Source organism: Dendropsophus ebraccatus, chromosome 1 (assembly GCF_027789765.1).
Source record: "Dendropsophus ebraccatus isolate aDenEbr1 chromosome 1, aDenEbr1.pat, whole genome shotgun sequence".
NCBI classification, from domain to species: Eukaryota; Metazoa; Chordata; class Amphibia; order Anura; family Hylidae; genus Dendropsophus; species Dendropsophus ebraccatus.
Genome location: NC_091454.1, coordinates 87366213 through 87386992, shown reverse-complemented (window position 1 = coordinate 87386992; position 20780 = coordinate 87366213). Strand labels below are relative to the sequence as shown.

At 41.7% G+C, this 20780-nt stretch overlaps 1 protein-coding gene across 5 annotated transcripts in view; it reads right to left on the bottom strand.

Moving 5' to 3' along the window:
• Positions 1–17692: 17692 nt before the first annotated feature.
• SRGAP1 (SLIT-ROBO Rho GTPase activating protein 1) overlaps positions 17693–20780 on the bottom strand; it is a 123026-nt gene continuing 119938 nt past the window's right edge. For 3 of the 5 annotated variants that reach the window (XM_069974380.1, XM_069974399.1, XM_069974424.1), the window contains one exon: positions 17693–20623. In XM_069974380.1, the coding sequence (XP_069830481.1) occupies positions 20243–20623 (381 nt within the window). In that variant the 3' untranslated portion in view covers positions 17693–20242. The remainder of the gene's footprint in view (positions 20624–20780) is intronic. The other 2 variants (XM_069974390.1, XM_069974408.1) reach the window with 1 other exon arrangement.

Sequence of the window (20780 nt, the reverse complement as noted above, 5' to 3'; positions counted from 1 at the left end):
GGTTAAACTGCCCGGAGCGGAGAATCCTCCGCTCCGGGCAGTTACAGGAGGGGGTCAGCTGTCACACTGACCGCTGATCCCCCGACCTGCAGCCACCGCTGGGCGGTAATTTATTCCGATGCACCCGCCGTTAAAAGGCGTACGCATCGGAATAAAGCCCATTAGTGGCCGCCGTGAAAAGGCAGCATGGCGGTCACTAAGGGGTTAAAGTCACTGTCGTTTAAATTTTTATTTATTTATTTTTTGCAGAAATCAATAGTGCAGGTGATTTAAGAAACTTTGTAATTGGATTTATCAGCCGAAAAATCCATTTTTATTATGAAAAAGCAGTTTGAAGCTCTCCCCCCTGTCTTCATGGTTCTCTTATGGCAAGGGGATGGAGATGAGGCACCAAAACAGGACAACAAATTGTAAATTTGGAGCTACATCACCGGGCTATCTCCTCTGAAGCCAGCACTGACCTCTCTGACATCTGAATAGAGGCTTTCACACAGGTCCTGCTGTGTAATCCTTTGTTCTCTGTTCTATGCTGCCGAATAATCTCCCTCCTTCCCCCCTCCCTTCTCCATAGAACAGACAGAACCAGACTGATGTAAAAGAGTCGAAATTTCCTGATAATGAGCAGTGGATGAGTGAAAGGAAGGGAGGGGGGATCTGGGGAAAGTCTTTTTGAATGTAGATAATGCCATATTTGCCTAATAAATCCAATTACACAGTTTTTTAAAATCGCCTGTACTATTGATTTCTGGAAGAAAAAAAAAAGACAGTGACACTTTAAAGTAAATCTGCTGCAGATCCTGTATTTGTGAACCCACGCCAAGTATAGAGCTGAAGCTTCCAGCTCTATGCACTGGGAGAATAAATGAAAGGTCTGGTGAAATCTGTGTATTTTTCTATTCTCAGCAGCTTGATTATTGAAAGTGGTGCACCCTTTCATTTATTTGGTGCCCTGCAAACATTTTGCTTGGCCAAACTCTGTTTCTAGCAATTTCAAAGTGCTTACATTTGCGCAAAAAGGGTCAGCTTTTAACTTTTTTTTTTTTTAAATTCTAGCTTAATTCCTTTTTGTCAGATATTTGTTTTTTTTTCAGGGAAATCTAGGGTTTCTGGCACAAATTTTAAAGTGTTACTGTTGTTTAAATTGTTTTACTTTTTGCAGAAATCAATAGTCTAGGCCAGGGGTCCTCAACTGGCGGACCGTGGTCTGAACCCGGACCGCGGAAGCCAGCTGTCCAGACCCCAGACCTCCCAACCACCCGGATCCGGCGGGACAAAATTGTCCCGCTATACCGGGACGCCCCCATGTGTCCCGCTCCCCACCGCACTGCCTCCCGCCCCATAGGCGTACTGCCCTTAGATTTCAGTATGCCTGTGGGGCTGGGGGCAGTGTTGGCCCAGCCCCCAGCTGATACGCGCTCTCTGGGGATGTCCTGTTTTCCCACTAATTAGCATCAATTCTGTACGTAAATAGTTGAGCAACGTTTGTGAAAAGTAACAAAACACGTTTCCTACTGATGTTCAGCTCGGACCTTCACCTGACAATAGACCCCGGTAAGTGGACCTTCACTAAAAGTTGTTGAGTACCCCTGGTCTAGGCGATTTTAAGAAACTTTGTAATTGGGTTTATTAGCTGAAAAAAATGCATTGTTATCATGAAAAAGCAGTTTGAACCTCTCCCCCCTGTCTTCATGGTTATCTATGGAGAGGGGAGGGATGGAGGGAGATGAGGCACCAAAACAGGACAACAAAGAGTTAATTTGCAGCTACATCACCGGGCTATCCCCTCTGAAGTCAGCACTGACCTCTGAATATCTGCTTTCACACAGCTCCCTGTGTGTAATCTTTTGTTCTCTGCTGGCGACTAATCTCCCTCCTCCCCCTCCATAAATTAGAAAGCGCACGTCTGATGTAAACAAGAAACAACACAAAACAGACAACAAACTGATAGGTGCACCCATGAATTATCAAAAAATATATAAATTCTATTCAGCTTAAATTCATCCTCTACACAAAGCTAGACAAGCGATTAAAAACACACTTGATGGTGAAATGTACAAAGAAGCAGACATGATATACTTACTTCCACACCGGAGAGCTACCTAAATAGTGTTATGAGATTGAAGTCACTATCCACGACTGACGATATGCGTAGGGTTTGGTCAGGAGTAGCCTGCAGGGGTCCTGGGTGATATCTTCATTATTATTTGATATTATACGTTGTTTGCTTGTTACCTATTTCCTTGTTTTTGGGGGGAACAATATACATTTTTTGAGAAACTTTTTTTTGTATTATGTGTTTTTGCATCATTATAGGAGATTTATATTTGGTATCAGCACTTTATTTCATTATTTATTGGCTTATATGTATATATGAAATTATTGTATGAATTATTGGTGTGTGTGTATATATATTTTTAAGGTTATTTGCATTGGCACTTTATTAGGAGGAAATAGGAACTAGCGTCAATGTTCAACAAATATTTATAATATTTTCTTGAGTATTTATTATTGTGGATCCCATAACTCCGGTGCTCTCCGGTGTGGAAGTAAGCGTATCCTGTCTGCTTCTTTGTACTTTTCACCATCAAGGGTGTTTTTAATTGCTTGTCTAGCTTTGTGTAGAGGATGAATTTATGCTGAATAAAAATTTATATATTTTTTGATAATTCGTGGGTGCACCTATTAGTTTGTCTGTTTAGTGTTGTGTATCATTAGTTAAACAGAGGTGGCATCCCATATTGTATTGAAGAGGTTAGCTCCCTGTTCACATTGTGCAAGTGATGTAAACAAGACGTGATTTCCTAATAATGAGCAGCGAATGAGAGAGAGAGAGAGGAGGGAGGCCCCCTGGGGAAAGTCTTTTTGAATGCAGATAATGGCATATTTCCCTAATAAACCCAATTACAAATTTTTTTTTAATCGCCTGTATTATTGATTCCTGCAAAAAAAAAAAAAAAGACAGTGACACTTTAACCCAGTGACCCAGTGAACCGCGCAAATTTTGATCTTTGTGCTTTAGTTTTTCCCTCCTCCCCTTCTAAGAGCTCTAGCACTTTCAGTTTTCTATCTACAGGGCCATGTAAGTGCTTGTTTTTTTCAGGAATAGTAGTACTTTGTAATGGCGTCATTCATTTTACCATAACATGTATGATGGAATAAATATATTATTTATGAAGATATAAATAGGTGAAATTGTAAAAAAGAATGCAATATGGTAACTTTTGGGGGGTTCCTGTGTCTACGTAATGCACTATATGGTAAAAGCGACATGATACTATTACTCTATAGGTCAGTCCGAACACAACCATATGCAGGTTACACAGATTCTCTGTTATATATGTTTTTTTTTTTTTTTATGAAATCCTTTTTTTTTGCAATTAATTACTAATAAAATGGGCCTATTGTGAAGCTTATAACAGTTTTATTTTTTCACCTATGGGGCTGTATGAGATGTCATTTTTTCCGCCATGATCTCTAGTTTTTAATAATACCATATTTGTGAAGATCGGACGTTTTGATCACTTTTTATTAATTTTGTTTTATATATAATGTAACATAAAATCGGTAATCTGCGCACTTTTTTCCCTCTTTTCGTGTACGCCATTCGCAATGACGCTTGTTATATTTTAATAGATTGGACAATTACGCACGCTATGGTATATTATATGTTTATTTATTTTTAAATGTTTTATTTATATAATGGGAAAGGGGGGTGATTAAGACTTTTATTGGGGGAGGCGCTTTGAGGTAGTGTGTTAGTGATTTTAACTTTTTTTTTATACATTTTAAGTCTCTTTGGGGACTTGTACATACAATAGTTTCATTTTATTTACTGATCATTGCTATGCCATAGGCATAGCATTGATCAGCGTTATCGGCGCTCTGCTCATTGAGCCTGCACAGCTCAGTGAGCAGATTGCCGATCGGACCACACGGAGGAAGGTAAGAGACCTCCGGCGATCCGTTTTAACTATCGGGACCCCCGCAGTGTGACTCCCCCTGTCACTTACACTTAAACGCCGCAGCCGTGTTCACGGCATTTAAGGAATTAATGTCACAATGCAGCGCGATTACTGCAGCGCGTCATTAACGGTGAGGTGGCGGCTGCTGATTGCAGCCGGCCCCCACCTGCTATGAAGCGCGCTCCGCTCCGGAGCGTGCTTCATAGCTCAGGACGTACCGGTACGTCCAGGGTCGTCTGGGCACAGACTTCCGGGACGTACTGGTACGTCCTAGGTCGTCTAGGGGTTAGGGCAAAGTGGTGTGCGTAAAAAAAAAAAAAGTGTGAAACCCAGCAAAAAGTACTGGAAAAAGTTTTATTTATTTAACCCAATGGGGGAGATTTATCAAAGTTTGTAAAATATAGACTGGTGTAAACTGCTCACAACAACCAATCACAGCTTAGTTTTTACTTTACCAGAGCTGAGCTGTGATTGGTTGCTGTGGGCAGTTTATATCAGTCTATATTTTACACACTTTGATAAATCTCCCCCACTGTGTATACATCTGGGCAGTCGAGCATACATCGGAACTATAGAGGCCTTAGCCCTATTTCAGTGCTGTACAAGAAGGAATTACTGCTGTGTGCATGAAGCCTAAAAATTCATTGATGTAAAATGGCTTATGTACGTATTTACAATGCAATGTGAATTCTTTTATTTTTTTTTGTAAAGTTATTTTTATTGACTGGCATAAAGTCAGGGAAAATGATTGCTTTCCTTATGGAGTACTAACAATACTGGAATGACTGGCAGCCATCCTATGATTATGCCATATTATCAGTCATGTAAGCTCATACAACCTGCTTAGTACTGCATGTGAGACACTTCTATAAGAGGGAATGAGTGTCTTACCTTCTTTTTATCCTTTTATGTGGCAGCTGTCCTAAATCTGTCTGTATGCTAATGAATTCATCATCGACATGATATGCAAAGTATATGCAAACAAGCTTCTTCCGTTCCTCTATTTTCAAACAGTATGAATGGCCCGTGTGATGCATGCTGCTTTAGAATTCTCTAATGTGCTCTTTCTTCATATATCAATTACTTTTCTAAGTATAGGAATTATATTCTCCCCTGCTAGGACTTAAAGTGTCTATCAAACTATACACAGTAGACTATATGCTAAACATAATTACACATTCTATTAAAAGCACAAAAAGACCTTAGTGTTTTGTTCTACGAGTAAAGAAAGGTCTGTACAAGCTTAAATGCTTAAAAAAAAAATGGATGTAGGGAACAGGGTGTATTACTTATGTATCACATACACAAATAAAAATATAACTTTCTTATTTTAAAGGGAACCTGTCGTTATTTTTATGGTACCTGAAGGACAAGTCATGAGGACAGTCCCCTGTAACTTCTGCCTGCCCACCTTACCTTGATTAATAGATCTTTTCCTATACCCAGACAGAGAAATCTATCAATTAAAGCTGGTTAAACCCATGTTCACACAGTGTGAAAACAGCGGCTGTTTCACACGGCCATGTCAAACAATACAATACTGCAGTATGGGCTGGATGAACATCTTTTGTTTGTAATTGGAATGCGGGCACACTACTCCAACAGTGTAAAATACGTCCAAGAGCCATATTCTACACTGTAACTACAGCCTATTTTCTACGGCCACTGTTCACCGAACTGCAGACGTAGAAAACCGACTTGTCAATTATTTTGTGTGGCCGCAGTGAACAGCGGACGGAGTGTATACAGCATGTATACACTACAGCCATTGTCCTATTCACTTCAATAGACCTGAGCACTGTAAATAAACAACGGCCGTTGTTTAACAACCAAATACAGTGTGTGTGAACATGGTCTTAGGCAGTATAAGGCTATGTTCCCACAAGGAGAAAGATGTCTGTCTATTGTTCGTGATAATTATTTATGCTAATAGATGTCTTTTGTTTTGGTGCTAAAATGATGGCCATCAAGAAAGATAGTAATTTTCCTGTTGTGGAGACGTAGCATTAACCGTTTCACAACCAATGTGCATTTATGCCTCAATGCCCAGGTCATTTTTGGACTTCAGCTTTTGGGATCATTATGATCTCATAAGCTTAAGTCCATAGCTTTGCCCCCTCCCTTAAAAGCCTGTAACAGCAGCAGGAGAGAGAGGAGGCAGAGCTCGCGGCTGCGCATGGCAATATGACGGCCTTACCTCTCTCCCTTCCCCACCGGGATCCGTAGGGAGGAAACTGAAAGCCTGAGGCGTCCGATTTCCATGGCTACCATTGGAGCTCTGTAGAGGGATAATTCTGCCCTATTGATGCTGTGGTTGTGCCAACTGCAGTATCTATATGGTTATCTGTCAGAACCAGCAGCATGGCTCCAGTGCAGGCATTTGCGTGTATGACACAGGCGCAGATTCTGTGCCTGTGTCATCCTGGATCGTAAATTAATGTCGCTGCAGCTTCGGGCATAGGCTGCAACGATGTTAATTTACTGTGCAGTGGTGGGAATGAGTTTAAGAAAAGACAGGTTCCCTTTAAGGAGACCACTATCAAGCAGCAGGCAAATGGAAAGTTTTTCATAGAAACAGTAGAGCGCAGAAGGCAATCTTCTTGAGGTTGCTTCCCAATGTACAGGATCTGCTGCGTTGAATTATTTACACTGATATCTGCAACAAATCCTCTATATTAATGTAGTCTTAAAGGCATTGTTAGGTATATTTTAATAAACTAATATTGCATTGACCTCTGTGGGTGTTGTCATTTCTATATACACTTTTTTTTTTTTATTTAGAGCGCTTATACTGTTCTCAGGCTCAGTCACATGACCACTCTGCCTGTATTTTCTTTGTCACGCTCCCTGTTTGTTTCCTGTTTCCAGTGATGGAACAGTGAGTCATCAGATGGGTAGGATATACATCCACATTGATTTAGTCCCACCCCGTAGGAGGAGCTAACATCTGAGCCCAGTAGAAACTGCAGCAGTAAGGGTGGCATGGAGGAGAGCAGGAGCTGATAGCTATGTTGGGAAGGGGGGGGGGGGGGGGCACAAAGGTTAGCCATGTTGTGTGGAGTGCTAGGATCAAATGCCACCAAGGATAACAGCTGCATTTATGTCCCTCCAAAACATTGTGAGCCCCATCGAGTACAGGGGCCAATATGGGTGACTACAATCTCTGTAGAGCACTGCAGAGTAAGTTTATTTGATAAAATGGTGGGGTCTCCAGCAGCTATAATCCAGCCCTTTCTACATGCATATGGCTTCTTTACTCAGTATTTTCAGGAGACAAAAATATCAGCCCCCATTTTGGTGAGTTTTGGTGCCAGAACCCCAGTGCAGCAAGACAATAGTGCTGACCGCTGCCACCATACTACTAATATGCATTTCTACCAGCACACTAGTCTACTATTTACTCTTGTATTTGAATATAAAAATACCTAGAGCTAGATTTGAACCAAAGATCCCAAGGGAACAACACTAACCACTGAGACAGACATTTCCCTGCCTATGGGTAGAGTGGGCGGGGCTGGATTCAGAGAGGGGTGGAGCAATAGGCTTGCAAAGCTGTGATGTAACTGCTGACCCCTGTGACCTGGAAGTTCTTTCTGTAAATAAACACAAATCTAAGAAGTTGCAATAAAGGAGGCCCAGGAACACAGAGGTGAAACAAGTTGGAGGAAACAACTAAGGGAAAGGAAAACTTTTTAATGAGAAGTATTTGCAAAGTTGTCTTATTTTTCATTTTAGACGCATTAGAGCATTAAAACAATGGTTCTAAAAGTGTACACAGCCTTCAAACATAAACCAAAGTAAAAAATAACCAGCCTATTGTATTAACATTAGATCTCAGATCAAATCAGGAAGCAATGGTAGAAGTAATAAGAAATAGATTTTATAGCTTTTTATAGTAAATATTGGGCTGGAGCACTCCCTTATGAAGGAAGCTTATTAATAATGTAGGGACTACATCAATAATGAAATGGGAAGGTGAGAATCTAGACATTACTCAGAAAACATTTAGCACTCAGTTAAAAGGGGAAACCTGAGAGTGAAAAACACTTCTTTGGAACTTCCGCATAGTATACTAAATATTATACAAGGTGGAATTTGCTTCCAATCTTTTTTTATTTCTTTTAAAACAGTTAAGAGTTCAACAACAGAAAAATAAATAAATATACCGTATTTTCCGGCATATAAGGCGACTGGGCGTATAAGACGACCCCTGACTTTCAATAAGATTGTCAGGGATTCGCCTTATACGCCGGAAAATGTTAACCCCTGCCTGACCGCAGCGCTTCTATGATCAGGCAGGGGTTAACTGCAGCTAAATGAATAAATTAACGAACAGTTAACTTACCTGGGCCCGTTCCCGGCCTCCGCCCGGCTTCTTCTCCGGTGCAGGCAGTGTGACATTTTGTAGAGCGCTGCCTCAATATTATTAAGGAGGGGTGGGCCGGATTGGTGCACTGAGGGCAGTAATGTGAATAGAACACATGTATTCCAAAGTAAGTTCTTTTCTTCAGAAGTTGCTAAAGCCACAAGTCTCCTTCAAGATATTTGGGAAGCTCCCACAATTACAATCTGTGTTGCCACAATTACAATCAATTCCACCTGTGTTGCCAAAACCCTATATGTGTGGCGCCTTAAAGAGGAACTCCACATAAGGAAAACTTGTTTTCTATTAAAAGTACATTAAAAGTTATATAGATGTGTCAATATAATGAATTACCATATCTGTACAGTCCTACCACACTGGTAGCTGTTTGAAATCCAGGAAGTGAAGAAAAATGGCCCCTGTGCCAATTCACATTGCCTCCTGCTCCCACTGCTCTCCCACCTTAGGAGACAAATCTTCCATGACTGTCTCACATTGTATGTTTTTTGCTGAGCACAGGCTGATGATGCAGACAGGGGGCAGAGCATGATGTCACAGGAGGCTTGGCTGGATCCCCCAATCCCCTGAGTGATTTACCATCTCTAAATGGCCAGAAGCAGCTGCTGCACTGATTTCACTGATAATGCAAAAGTCTGCAGTGAAATTAGGGGCTGTGTTCACACAGGTTGGAGTTTCATTGCAGTACTGCAGCGTCTTCACAAAAATGATGCAGTAACACAAGTAAATTATGCTAAAAGGCACAGAGGATCAGAGACGGCACTGCCAGTCCCACCTTAAGAAAAAATGAGGCATAAACAGTATATCTCATGTAAGATAGAATTGGATTAACTCCTTACTGTGGGGCTCAACTTCAAAGATAAAAGATGCTTGATCATAATATGTACGTGGAAATGAAAAGGAAAAAAACTTTACTTTATTCCACTATCAGCGTTACAGGTAGAGAATACAGTCATGGCCAAAAGTTTTGAGAATGATACAAATATTAATTTTTACAAAGTCTACTGATTCAGTTTTTAAAATGGCAATTTGCATATACTCCAGAATGTTATAAAGAGTGATCAGCTTAACAGCAATTACTTGCAAAGTCAATATTTGCCTAGAAAATGAACTTTATCCCCCAAAACACATTTCAACATCATTGCAGACCTGCATTAAAAGGACCAGCTAACATCGTTTCAGTGATTGCTCCATTAACACAGGTGTGGGTGTTGATGAGGGCAGGGCTGGAGATCAATCTGTCATAATTAAGTAAGAATGACACCACTGGACACTTTAAAAGGAGGCTGGTGCTTGGCATCATTGTTTCTCTTTTGTTAACCATGGTTATCTCTAAAGAAACATGTGCAGTCATCATTGCACTGCACAAAAATGGCCTAACAGGGAAGAGTATTGCAGCTAGAAAGATTGCACCTCAGTCAACAATCTATCGCATCATCAAGACCTTCAAGGAGAGAGGTTCTATTGTTGCCAAAAAGGCTCAAGGGTGCCCAAGAAAGACCAGCAAGCGCCAGGATAGTGTCTCAAGTGTTTCAGCTGCGGGATCGGGCTACCAGCAGTGCAGAGCTTGCTCAGGAATGGCAGCAGGCAGGTGTGAGTGCATCTGCATGCACTGTGAGGCAGAGACTCTTAGAGCAAGGCCTGGTCAAGGAGGGCAGCAAAGAAGCCACTTCTCTCCAGAAAAAACATCAGGGACAGACTGATATTCTGCAAAAGGTACAGGGAGTGGACTGCTGAGGACTGGGGTAAAGCCATATACTCTGAAGAATCCTCTTTCTGATTGTTTGGGACATCTGGAAAACTGCTTATTCGGAGAAGACGAGGTGAGTGCTACCACCAGTCTTGTTTCATGCCAACTGTAAAGCATCCTGAAACCATTCATGTGTGGGGTTGCTTCTCAGCCAAGGGAATCGGCTCTCTCACAGTCTTGCCTAAAAACACAGCCATAAATAAAGAATGGTACCAGAATTTCCTCCAAGAGCAACTTCTCCCAACTGTCCAAGAGCAGTTTGGCGATCAACAATGCTTTTTCCAGCATGATGGAGCACCTTGCCATAAAGCAAAGGTGATAACTAAATGGCTCAGGGTACAAAACAGAGATTTTTGGGGAGATTTATCAAACATGGTGTAAAATGAAACCGGCTCAGTTGCCCCTAGCAACCAATCAGATTCCACCTTTTATTTTCCAAAGAGTCTGTGAGGAATGAAAGGTGGAATCTGATTGATTGCTAGGGGCAACTGAGCCAGTTTCACTTTACACCATGTTTGATAAATCTCTCCCTTTGGGTCCATGGCCTGGAATCTCCCCAGATCTTAATCCCATTGAGAACTTGTGGTCAATCATCAAGAGACTGGTGGACAAACAAAAACCAACAAATTGTGACAAAATGCAAGCATTGATTGTGCAAGAATGGACTGCTATTAGTAGGATTTGGGCTAGAAGTTGATTGAGAGCATGCCAGGGAGAATTGCAGAGGTCCTGAAGAAGAAGGGTCAACACTGCAAATATTTACTTGCTGCATTAACTCATTCTAACTGTCAATATAAGCTTTTGTTACTCATAAAACATCTGACAAACTGTCATGGCCGCGGCGGTGTCTCGTGCTCCGGGCCGCCGCCGCCGCGACCTCCCTCTGTCCCATGCAGCTGCCGGGGTCCTTGTGCAGGGACCCGGCGCTGCGGTCTGTTCGGCCCCGGGGGGCGCCTCACCTCGTCCCTCTCCGGTCTCCGTCTGTGCCGGCCGGCGCGCGCGTCCCCGCCTCCTCGGGCGCGCGCGCGCCGGCTGTCTCAGATTTAAAGGGCCAGTCCGTCCCTAATTGGTAGTTGCACCCTATCACTCCCTATAAATCCCAGCGTGCCCTGCCCCTCGTGTTGGAGCCTCTATATGCTTCCCATAGCGTTTGGCCCAGCTCCCTGTTGTCCTTGACCTTAGTCCTTGTCCCTTGTTCCTGTCTTCAGTCCTGGTCCCTAGTCCTTGCCCGCTGCCTTCCCATTGTTCCTGAGTCCTGTCCACTACCTGCAAGCACGTATACTATCCTCAGCCTGCACTATCTCCTGCCACGCCTCGCCTGCCGTCACTAGCAACCAAGCCAGGGGTAGCGACCTGGGGGTCGCCTGCCGCAGCAAGTCCATCCCGCCTTGCGGCGGGCTCTGGTGAAAACCAGCGGCCCCTTAGACTCCGCTCCCTGGTGAGGTTAGTACCATCGCTGGTGACGGTCCAGTGGATCCACTACTCCAGGTGTTACACAAACACACATAAAAACCAGAGGGCAGCAGATCATGTGAAAATATAATAGTGTCATTATCAAAACTTTTGGCCATGACTGTACAGTGTGCTTTGTGGTGTTACAGGTAGAGAATACAGAGTGCTGTGTGGTGTTACTGGTAGTAACTGTATGCTATGTGGGTGGGACCACAATGAAATGATAAAGTACTGCAAATAATTCAGTAACACAATGAAACTGCAATGCGTGAACACAGCCTAAATGTTCTGCATCTAGAGCTGTTCAACAAGGAAGTACAGAAACGCAATACAGCACAACCCCCCTGAGCTCCTGGGGGGCCCATGACCACCCAAAAAGACTTATACTTTCAGTGGTGTACTGTCTCCTGGCTACACTTCCGCCATTATTTGCAAAAAATCAGTTTTTTATGGCAATTTTGCACAAATCAGGACATCATGACATTATCTGTCCTGTACTATGAACGCCAGGCTAGTGCTGCCACAGTTACAGTGGGGTGGGGGGGCCCAGGCTTGGTGAACAGCCCGGGGCCTATGGTAAAGTTAATCCGCCCCTGGATGTGTCCATATAATGTATTACCGTGAATGCAAAGTTCTGCTGAACTGGCAGTTGATTGACTTCCAGGAAGTGCAGAAAACTGGCCTCTGTGCAATTCACTGTCTATGCAGCAACTTGAGAGTCATTGTGGCACTCACCCGATTGTAGCAAAAATAAAATCTTCTTTATTGGAAAACACAACAGATTACATGGTGCAGACAAGAAAAAGCAACAGCTGTTTCACACGTTATGTGCTTTATCACAGAGGGCTGTGATAAACCACATTACATGTAAAGGTTTTTGCTTTTTCATGTCTGTACCATGTAACCTGTTGTGTTAGCACGGTAGCATGGATTCTAAAGGCAGGTTTCCACCTAAAGCACCTGAGACTAATTACCAGCATACGGGAGTGCCAAGGTCTGTGTTTCTTGTGGACACTGCAATTCACTGTCTTCTGCTCCCTCTGCTGCCCCTGTCTTGCATTCAGTTTGTTTGCTGAGCACAGACTGAGACTGCAGATGTGACAGGGTTGAGAGGGTTTGATGCATAGGTGGAGAAAGGACGAGGCATGGGAAAGAAGGGGCAAGGTTAAGGGGAAGGATGTTCTGAGCCTTGCTTATGCAAAGACTACTGGGGAATATAGTCTGATAGCAGTCCAGGGGAAGAGGATGGGTAAGAACCTTGCATGGTTAGAAAGTTTGTTTTTTTTAAAGGAGAACTCCACATAAAGAAAACTATTTGTCCATTAGAAGTACATTAAAAGTTATATAGATGTGTCTATATAATGTATTACCATATCTGTGCTGTTCTGCCACACTGGTAGCTGATTGACATCCAGGAACTGAAGAAAAATGGCCTTTGTGACAATCCACTTTGTCTCCTGCTCCCACTGCTCTCCCTCCTTAGGAGACAAAATCTTCCATGCCTCTGTCTCACATTGTGTGTGTTTGCTGAGATCAGGCTGATGATGCAGACAGGCGTCAGGGTGTGATGTCCCAGGAGGCTTGGCTGGATCCCCAAATCCCCTGAGTGATTCACCATCTCTGACCAGCCAGAAGCAGGTGCTGCAACTTCACTGATTGTGCAAAAGTCTGCAGTGAAATTACAGATATGTTCACACATGTTGGAGTTTCATAGCAGTACTGCAGCGTATTCACAAAAATGATGCAGTAACACAATTAAATGATGCTAAACACTGCCAATCCCACCTGGACAAAACAACAAGGCATAAACAGTATATCCCATGTAAGATAATAATGGATCAAGTCCTTATTGTGGGGCTCAACCTCAAAGATAAAAGATGCTTGATCATAATATGTGCGTGGACATGAGAACCTGTATTACTGTGTACAACTGCTCAACCAGGAAGTACAGAAGCAGGATACAGAACAAAACCCCCCAAAACAAATGAATTTTTGGTAGTTTCAAAACTGGGTTAGACAGGTAAGCAATGCTATATGCTTCTGCAGCAGGTTTATTATTTTTTTTTTTTACCCCTACCCGGAGTTCCTATTTAACAAGGCTACCAAGAGTTTCCCTTTAAGGACCAGAGGCTATTTCTCATATCTGACCTGACAGTTTTTTCATAACACATTGTACTGAAGGGTAGTTGTAAATTTTATCCAGTATGCTCACGATTTTTGATTTTGTATTTTTCTTTTCCCAGTGGAGGACTTTCCTGTGCCATCAGCTGATAGCAGGTATAATACATTGTGATATACAGTCCGTAAGCTGACTGTATATCACAGACTGAACTCTATGGAACTATGGAATTCCCGGCATCATCCCGGCGCTCATTTACTGGGCCTATTCCATGGCCCGATTATCGTTTAGTGAGGGCTGCAAGGACATTGTTACCGATGTCCTCGCAGCCCTTGTTTCATACATTACCTGTCCAGGCGCAGGTCTTCTCCTTCCCCCGATGCCGCACGGCAGCATCAGCTTCGGAGCGGCTTATCTGAACTGACAGACCGCTCAGCCAATCACTGGCCGCAGCGGTCCTGGCCAGTGATTGGCTGAGCTATCTGTCAGCTCAGACAGGCCGCTACGAAGCTGATGCTGCCGTGCGGGACCAGGAGAAAGACAAGACCTGCGCCTGGACAGGTAATGTATGATGTTTGTGAAATCGTCTGTCCCCCGCCGCACCCGCTATTCCACATAGCGATGCACGGTGGTGACCGATGATTTTAGGTTTGAACCTAAATAAACTATAAGCCGATGACAAGATCATCGGCTGATCGTTCTCTCTATTCCACAGAGTGATTATCGGACAATTATCGCTCCGTGGAATAGGCCCCTAAAAGTTCCATGCTTCTGTATTGACATAGCCATGTTAGTTCAGCAGCAAGGAACTTTAGCTTTTACAAAGCTTCCAGCATCATAATTTATAATGCCTGGAGTTCCGTAAGAGTTCAGTCTATGATTTAGAGTCACCTTATGGACCGTACATCATGGGGCTGCGTTCACACTACGTATATTTCAGTCAGTATATTTCAGTCAGTATTGCAACTAAAACCAGGAGTGGATTAAAAACACAGAAAGGATCTGTTCACACAATGTTGAAATTGAGTGGATGGTCGCCATATAACAGTAAATAACTGCCATTATTTCAATATAACAGCCGTTGTTTTAAAATAACAGCAAATATTTGCCATTAAATGGCAGCCATCCACTCAATTTCACCATTGTGTGAACAGATCCTTTCTGTGTTTTTAATCCACTCCTGATTTTGGTTGCAATACTGACTGAAATATACTGACTGAAATATACATATACTGACTGAAATATACGTAGTGTGAACGCAACACATGTAAATGAAGCCTTAAAGGACAACTCCCACAAAATTTTTTTTTTGCTCATTTAACACACATTACAAAGTTATATAACTTTGTAATGTGGTTAAATACCCGGCCTGGCCCCCTTCCCCCACTTTCGGACCCCCGACCCCCCACCCCGGAAGTTAAGGAATGTATACATTACCTATTACGATCGTCACGGTCCTCTTCTCTGGGGCGGCATCTGGTGACGACGTCAGAGCCGAGGGGCGGTCCGGGTCTTCTTCCTCCTCGGCGTCTTCATGCAAAGTGAATGGGGATGAAAAGGCTGCTGGTGCACATGCGCACCAGCAGCCTTTTCATTGGCTGGAGCGCATCACATGGCTTCCAGCTTGCTGGACCCGGAAGTCGGAGACATCGCTGGATGGCGGACGGCGGCGACGGAGAGGCGGACGGCGGGCGAATCGAGTGGCGATCGTCACCGGAGAGATGGTGAGTATGGTGTCTGTCTGTGTTTTTTTTTTTTGGGGGGGTCCCGCGGGAGTTGTCCTTTAAAGCCTTAAAGTTTTTCAGGACTCCCTGGGGCTGCATACAACTTCTGCAGGTTCGGGGAGTATCCTCTCAACACTACTGATCGGTACAACAGTGTATTATTCCTTGAGTGTTTCACTGATCCTGCTTCCATAACCAGGACATTGGAGGGCTCTGGTTGCCCTGGCCACCACTGGGACTCTGTGATCCCTTCGCAAAGCTTCAATGGTGAACAGAAGGAGATTTCTCCCTTTATACATTTTCTGTGCTCATGCTATCTGTGTACATCAAATAATGTTGCTGCAGTGAAATAAGTTATCCAGCGATTATTTTTTCTTTCAAATAAACTGGTGTTAGAAAGTTACATAGATTTGTAAATTACTTCCATGTAATAATATCCAGTCTTCCAGTACTTATCAGCTACTGTATGTCGGGAACTGTCCAGAGCAGTAAGAAATCCCCATAAAAAAAACCCTCTCCTACTCTGGACAGTTCCTGACATGGACAGAGGTGGCAGCAGAGAGCACTGTCAGACTGAAATGAATTCACTACTTTCTGCAAGATATACAGCAGCTGATAAAGTACTGAAAGATGAGATTTTTAAGAAGTAGTAAATTACAAGTTTAGAAAACTTTCTGACACAAGTTGACTTGAGAGAAAAGTCAACTGGAGTTCCCCTTTAACTAGGCAGGAGGGAGTTACATGGGCATTAGTTTTGTTGTTGATGCCATAGCAGTTAGTTAAAGGGGTATTCCCATTGGAGGGAAAGTAAATATTTTTGCAAATACATTCACTTAAACTTGTCGTCTCGGTTACCCGCTATCATTCTGCTCTAAAAGCAGCAATCTTGCTGGAATATATAGTAAACTAAGCAACATGGATTGTAACTACAGAACAAACATGAATGGCTTGTGAATGGAGCAAAGAATTTCCCTCCCATCAATCAAACTGCCTGGTAACATCAACCAGTAATAGGTTATTTCCCCTGAATGCTTTTTTTCCCCCCTGAAGAATATAAAAATATCGCAGCTGGTGCTGGGCCACATTATGCTTGACTCCATGAACAGCTGACGCAGGCTTTGTTCCGATATGAGTCATCCGCATTTTAACTGTGAGCATTATGTCTTTTTATGGAATATGCTTTTACTGTGCAACTTACTGCCCCCCACACACAGATAGTTATTTCACATTCATTCTGATCCCTAATAGTCAGATGCATATCACACCTACACATCACCTCACGCAAGATGCATGACCTCAATATAAAGTGAAAGCTTTTAACTCTTTAATACACCTCAGTGTCAGTCCTTCATACATGGAAAACCTTTTTATGTGCACTGCTACTTCATGTGGAGCTTTAACATTACTTCTATATGTATTTAGTTTAACCCCCTTTTATACAGTATGGGAAACAGTTAGCCATATGACTTTATTGGTTCCTGTTATCAGCAGTTTTATTTTTACTAGATATGTACCATACTTACCTGTTAAGAAAATTGAACTCACCCAATATTCATCTATGTTATAAGGCAACTAATGAACCCAGCTATACATACATATATCTTTTTACAGGAAAACAGATCAAGTAAATAAACACCGTGTGTAGGCAAAGTAGTAAAACCATGTCCTTTCCGAAGTTTATGCATGTAATGCTTGTGGGAATTGGCCTGTAAAATAATCTGCTTATACTTCATAGTTTATCAGCTCTGTACTGCCTGTGGTCATCTGTAACTCTTTGGCTAAACACTGAATCAGCAGCCTTTACTTGTAGGGTGTTTTTGCAGGATGTGAAGCATAAGTCAGTATTTACAATACACTAAACCTGAGGTTTTTCCTGTAGCTAGACTGTTGACAGCTATTGGCCTTCTGTTTGCAACCCCTTTAGATTGTAATATGTTATTACTGTATAGTTCCATATCCTAAAATCCAATTGGCATCAGAGTTTTAAAGTAGCATCACAGATTAATAAGACGGAAGATGGAGTGTTGTATATGCATTTGTATTTAGAGGAAGATATGCAAACTATTAGTGGCCAAAACGTCAGGAGTGTGTATAATAAGTTGGCTTTCGTACCAGAAAGCTTGATACCCATATATTTCCTCAGAAGCTGGAGCTCATTTGCTATTTAATTAAATAGGGTATTTTTCATTTTGTACAGTTGTGCAAAGAGTAACCAGAAGACTCCACCCATTTACTTATATCAGCAGTTCATAGGGATTACAGTAATTTCAGAAACACTTCCTACCAATAAACACAACAGAGAGCTGACAGAACTATATTCTTTATTATAAAGAAAATCTACGGAGGAACAAACCTGGATGGACTTTGAAGCCTGTAATGGTACATGCCAAAATGTACAGTCATATACATAAAAGTGCATCATCACAACCATTTAACATCACACATGAGTCTTTGAAATGAAAGTCAAACTTTTTTTCCCCTCAGTTTTTCTTTTTTTTTTTTGAGACTGGGATTGAATGTAGGGGAAATGAAATACACAGAGTAAAAAGTTGAAGTTCCTCTAAAAGTTTAAAGGCACTTTCACATGTACATACTACAGATGTACACCAACACAAAGAATTAACAGTCAACAAAAACTGCTATCAGTACTGTAATCCAAACTGACAGTAAAGACGATACAGACACCTGGCTGTGCAAGAGTTAGTCCTGTGTTAGAAGTAACTCCCAGTGGGCCTTGCTAGTGACCGGGCTGCGTACATCTGTACACATCCACCTACAGTACTGCTAATACCTAGAACCATCAAACTACACATATATATATATGGCAGCACACTTTCTGGGTGCACTGCTTCTAACATATTCTTGTACTACACTAATTCTAATAAGAATACACAGTCTATAACAAATATTATACATATTTCCAACTGTTTAAAAGACATGTATTTAACCCAATTATGTCACACAGACCAGAACAAAACAAGTACCAGGCTAGACCCGTGCTTGAGCATCAGGAGAGAATTCCAGTTTGTTCCTGTGAGTTCCATGTCTCACCTATGATTGTGTTAGGACACAGCTTTGTATCAAGAGCTAAGTTGCTCATAGAGCTTTTTACTCAGCTTCAACTACAGGCTCGAGTCTGCAATGAAGAGGTAAACAGATTGTAGACAAATGACTTGCTTCTGTACACTGGAAGCTTAGTAGTGATAATGGACTTATACCACAAGGCCTGTAAATTACTACAGAAGTGGTAAGAAAATACTAGGCTATGTATTAAAAATAAGTCAGCACATCAGTTTTATTTTTTGTGTGTCCCACATCTGAGATAAAGGAGCACAGTTCACATCTTAAAATAATTCTCCCAATTTTGTAGATTGGAAAAAACTGGAGCAGTCTATAGATAGATTCTAAGTATAGTCCCAAAGGAATCACCAGAAGGGTTGACTGCTTTTCTGGGCCAAACTATTCTAATTTCTAGCACAAAAGTAAAACCTAGTATATACCATGAATCGATTTATTTAGTAACTTAAAAAAAAAGTATAAAAAAGAAGCCAGACAAGTAGTGTGCTGGCTGTAAGTATATACAGATCATATATACAATTACTAGAAAGATAAAGTAATGAAAAGGAGTACCAGTATAATATTATAGGCCTAAAATAACAGAAAGAGTAATGTTTGAGGCCTTTGTATTACATTGTGCAGTTTGTACATTTTCATGGCAAGATAAACAGCTCCACCACAATTTAGTAGACTAATGGATAGTTCAGAAGAAAATTAATAAATTACATATAGGAGGCAATAGATATATAAAGTGGCACTACACATTTCCATTGTTCTGCCTGGGATACAGGGCTGACAATAATACTGCACTGACACTGAATCATCATCTAATGTTTTATAATATAATCCTTAGTAAAATAGCTCATGATCTTGAGATCAAGCCATGTTATTATGTAGTGTCAAAGCGATGTTTCAACCCTGACAGCAGAGCATCTCATCTTAATGCCCCAAATCTAAGTAAAACCACATTAGATAAACTCACTGTAAATATATTCTATATTATAGCTTGGGTCCCTGGCTATTAACAGTGGCTATACAGGCGTGCTTAAACCTAATGTTTCTTTAACAACAAATCCAGCCAAGTGTCTTTGAAAAGCAATAAATTGTTCATCTCTCTGTATATTGTGAATGTGCAAAACAACTTTCTTCCATATATACTTATCTCTATACAGAAACATATATAGAGACATATTTATGTCTACCTATCGTAAGAACCACATGCAGAGCATATTATACATGTTAGCGTTTTCCCCATTATAACTAACATTCAGGGAATATACAGTCACAATAACAGTGGTTACAATGATTTGTTGTCCGTCCATATACTTATTTGGATCTATTTGGAGGTTTATATAGCAAGCAGTAAGGCCCCAGAGGAATGTAATGCAAAAGTTCTATGGAAACTACTAATGCGTTTTCTTTAGGCTGCTCTGCAAACCAAATAGACCTCGGTATCCACAGATCCATGACTCACTATGAGTTGTAAAGTAAAATATATGGACACTTCTCAATGTGAATTGCCTACAATATATCTATAATAGATGAGAGGTCTGACTCTGTAACATAAGTGGGAAGCCATTGTGATCTATGTTGCAAAGTATACAATTTGTGCAGCATCAAATCTTCAAGTATGTTCTTATGTGTTTCTACAATTGTAAACACACAACACAGTCCAGTTTCATGTAGTAAAAACTTAGTGTGAATTCAGGTGTTTCATACTACTTCTAGTAAAATCATGCCACTATTGATTTCATCTGTTCGCCTCTCTTTATCCACAGGGTGCTATTAAATGTGACATTACATTGTGCATGATTTATCAGCAGCCCCTTGTGCAGCCTGGGATGGTCCTATGCCAGGATTAGTTTTTGGTAACACAATAGGTTTTGGCCTTAAAGCTGGAGGCTTTAACTGTACACCCATCCGAGGTGTAACCATTGGCTTAAATGTGCTCATTGTGTCATTAGATGAACTAGTGCTACGCCGAATTTGTGGCTCTGTGTTCTTGAGAATGACACTGTGAAGAGGACTCAGAGACTCTGTTGATGTTGCTGGGGTGGGGGAGTTCTTTATTTGCTCAAGTGTATCCAGGACAACGTCTGGCGCATGTTTTGCAGAACTCTGTCGTTCAAGCTCACGCAACTCATTTAGGGCTGAGTTCATGGTCTCTTCTATATCCTGCTTAAGATACAAAAATACATCAATAAATAAGCACACTAGACCACAGTCAGAGGATTCTCTAATATATGTAATATAGCGCTGCTATAAACCTTAATTGTAAATTAGAACAAACCAATAGATCAGTGCTTCAGCAGTTACAAAGACATTTCAGAAGTTT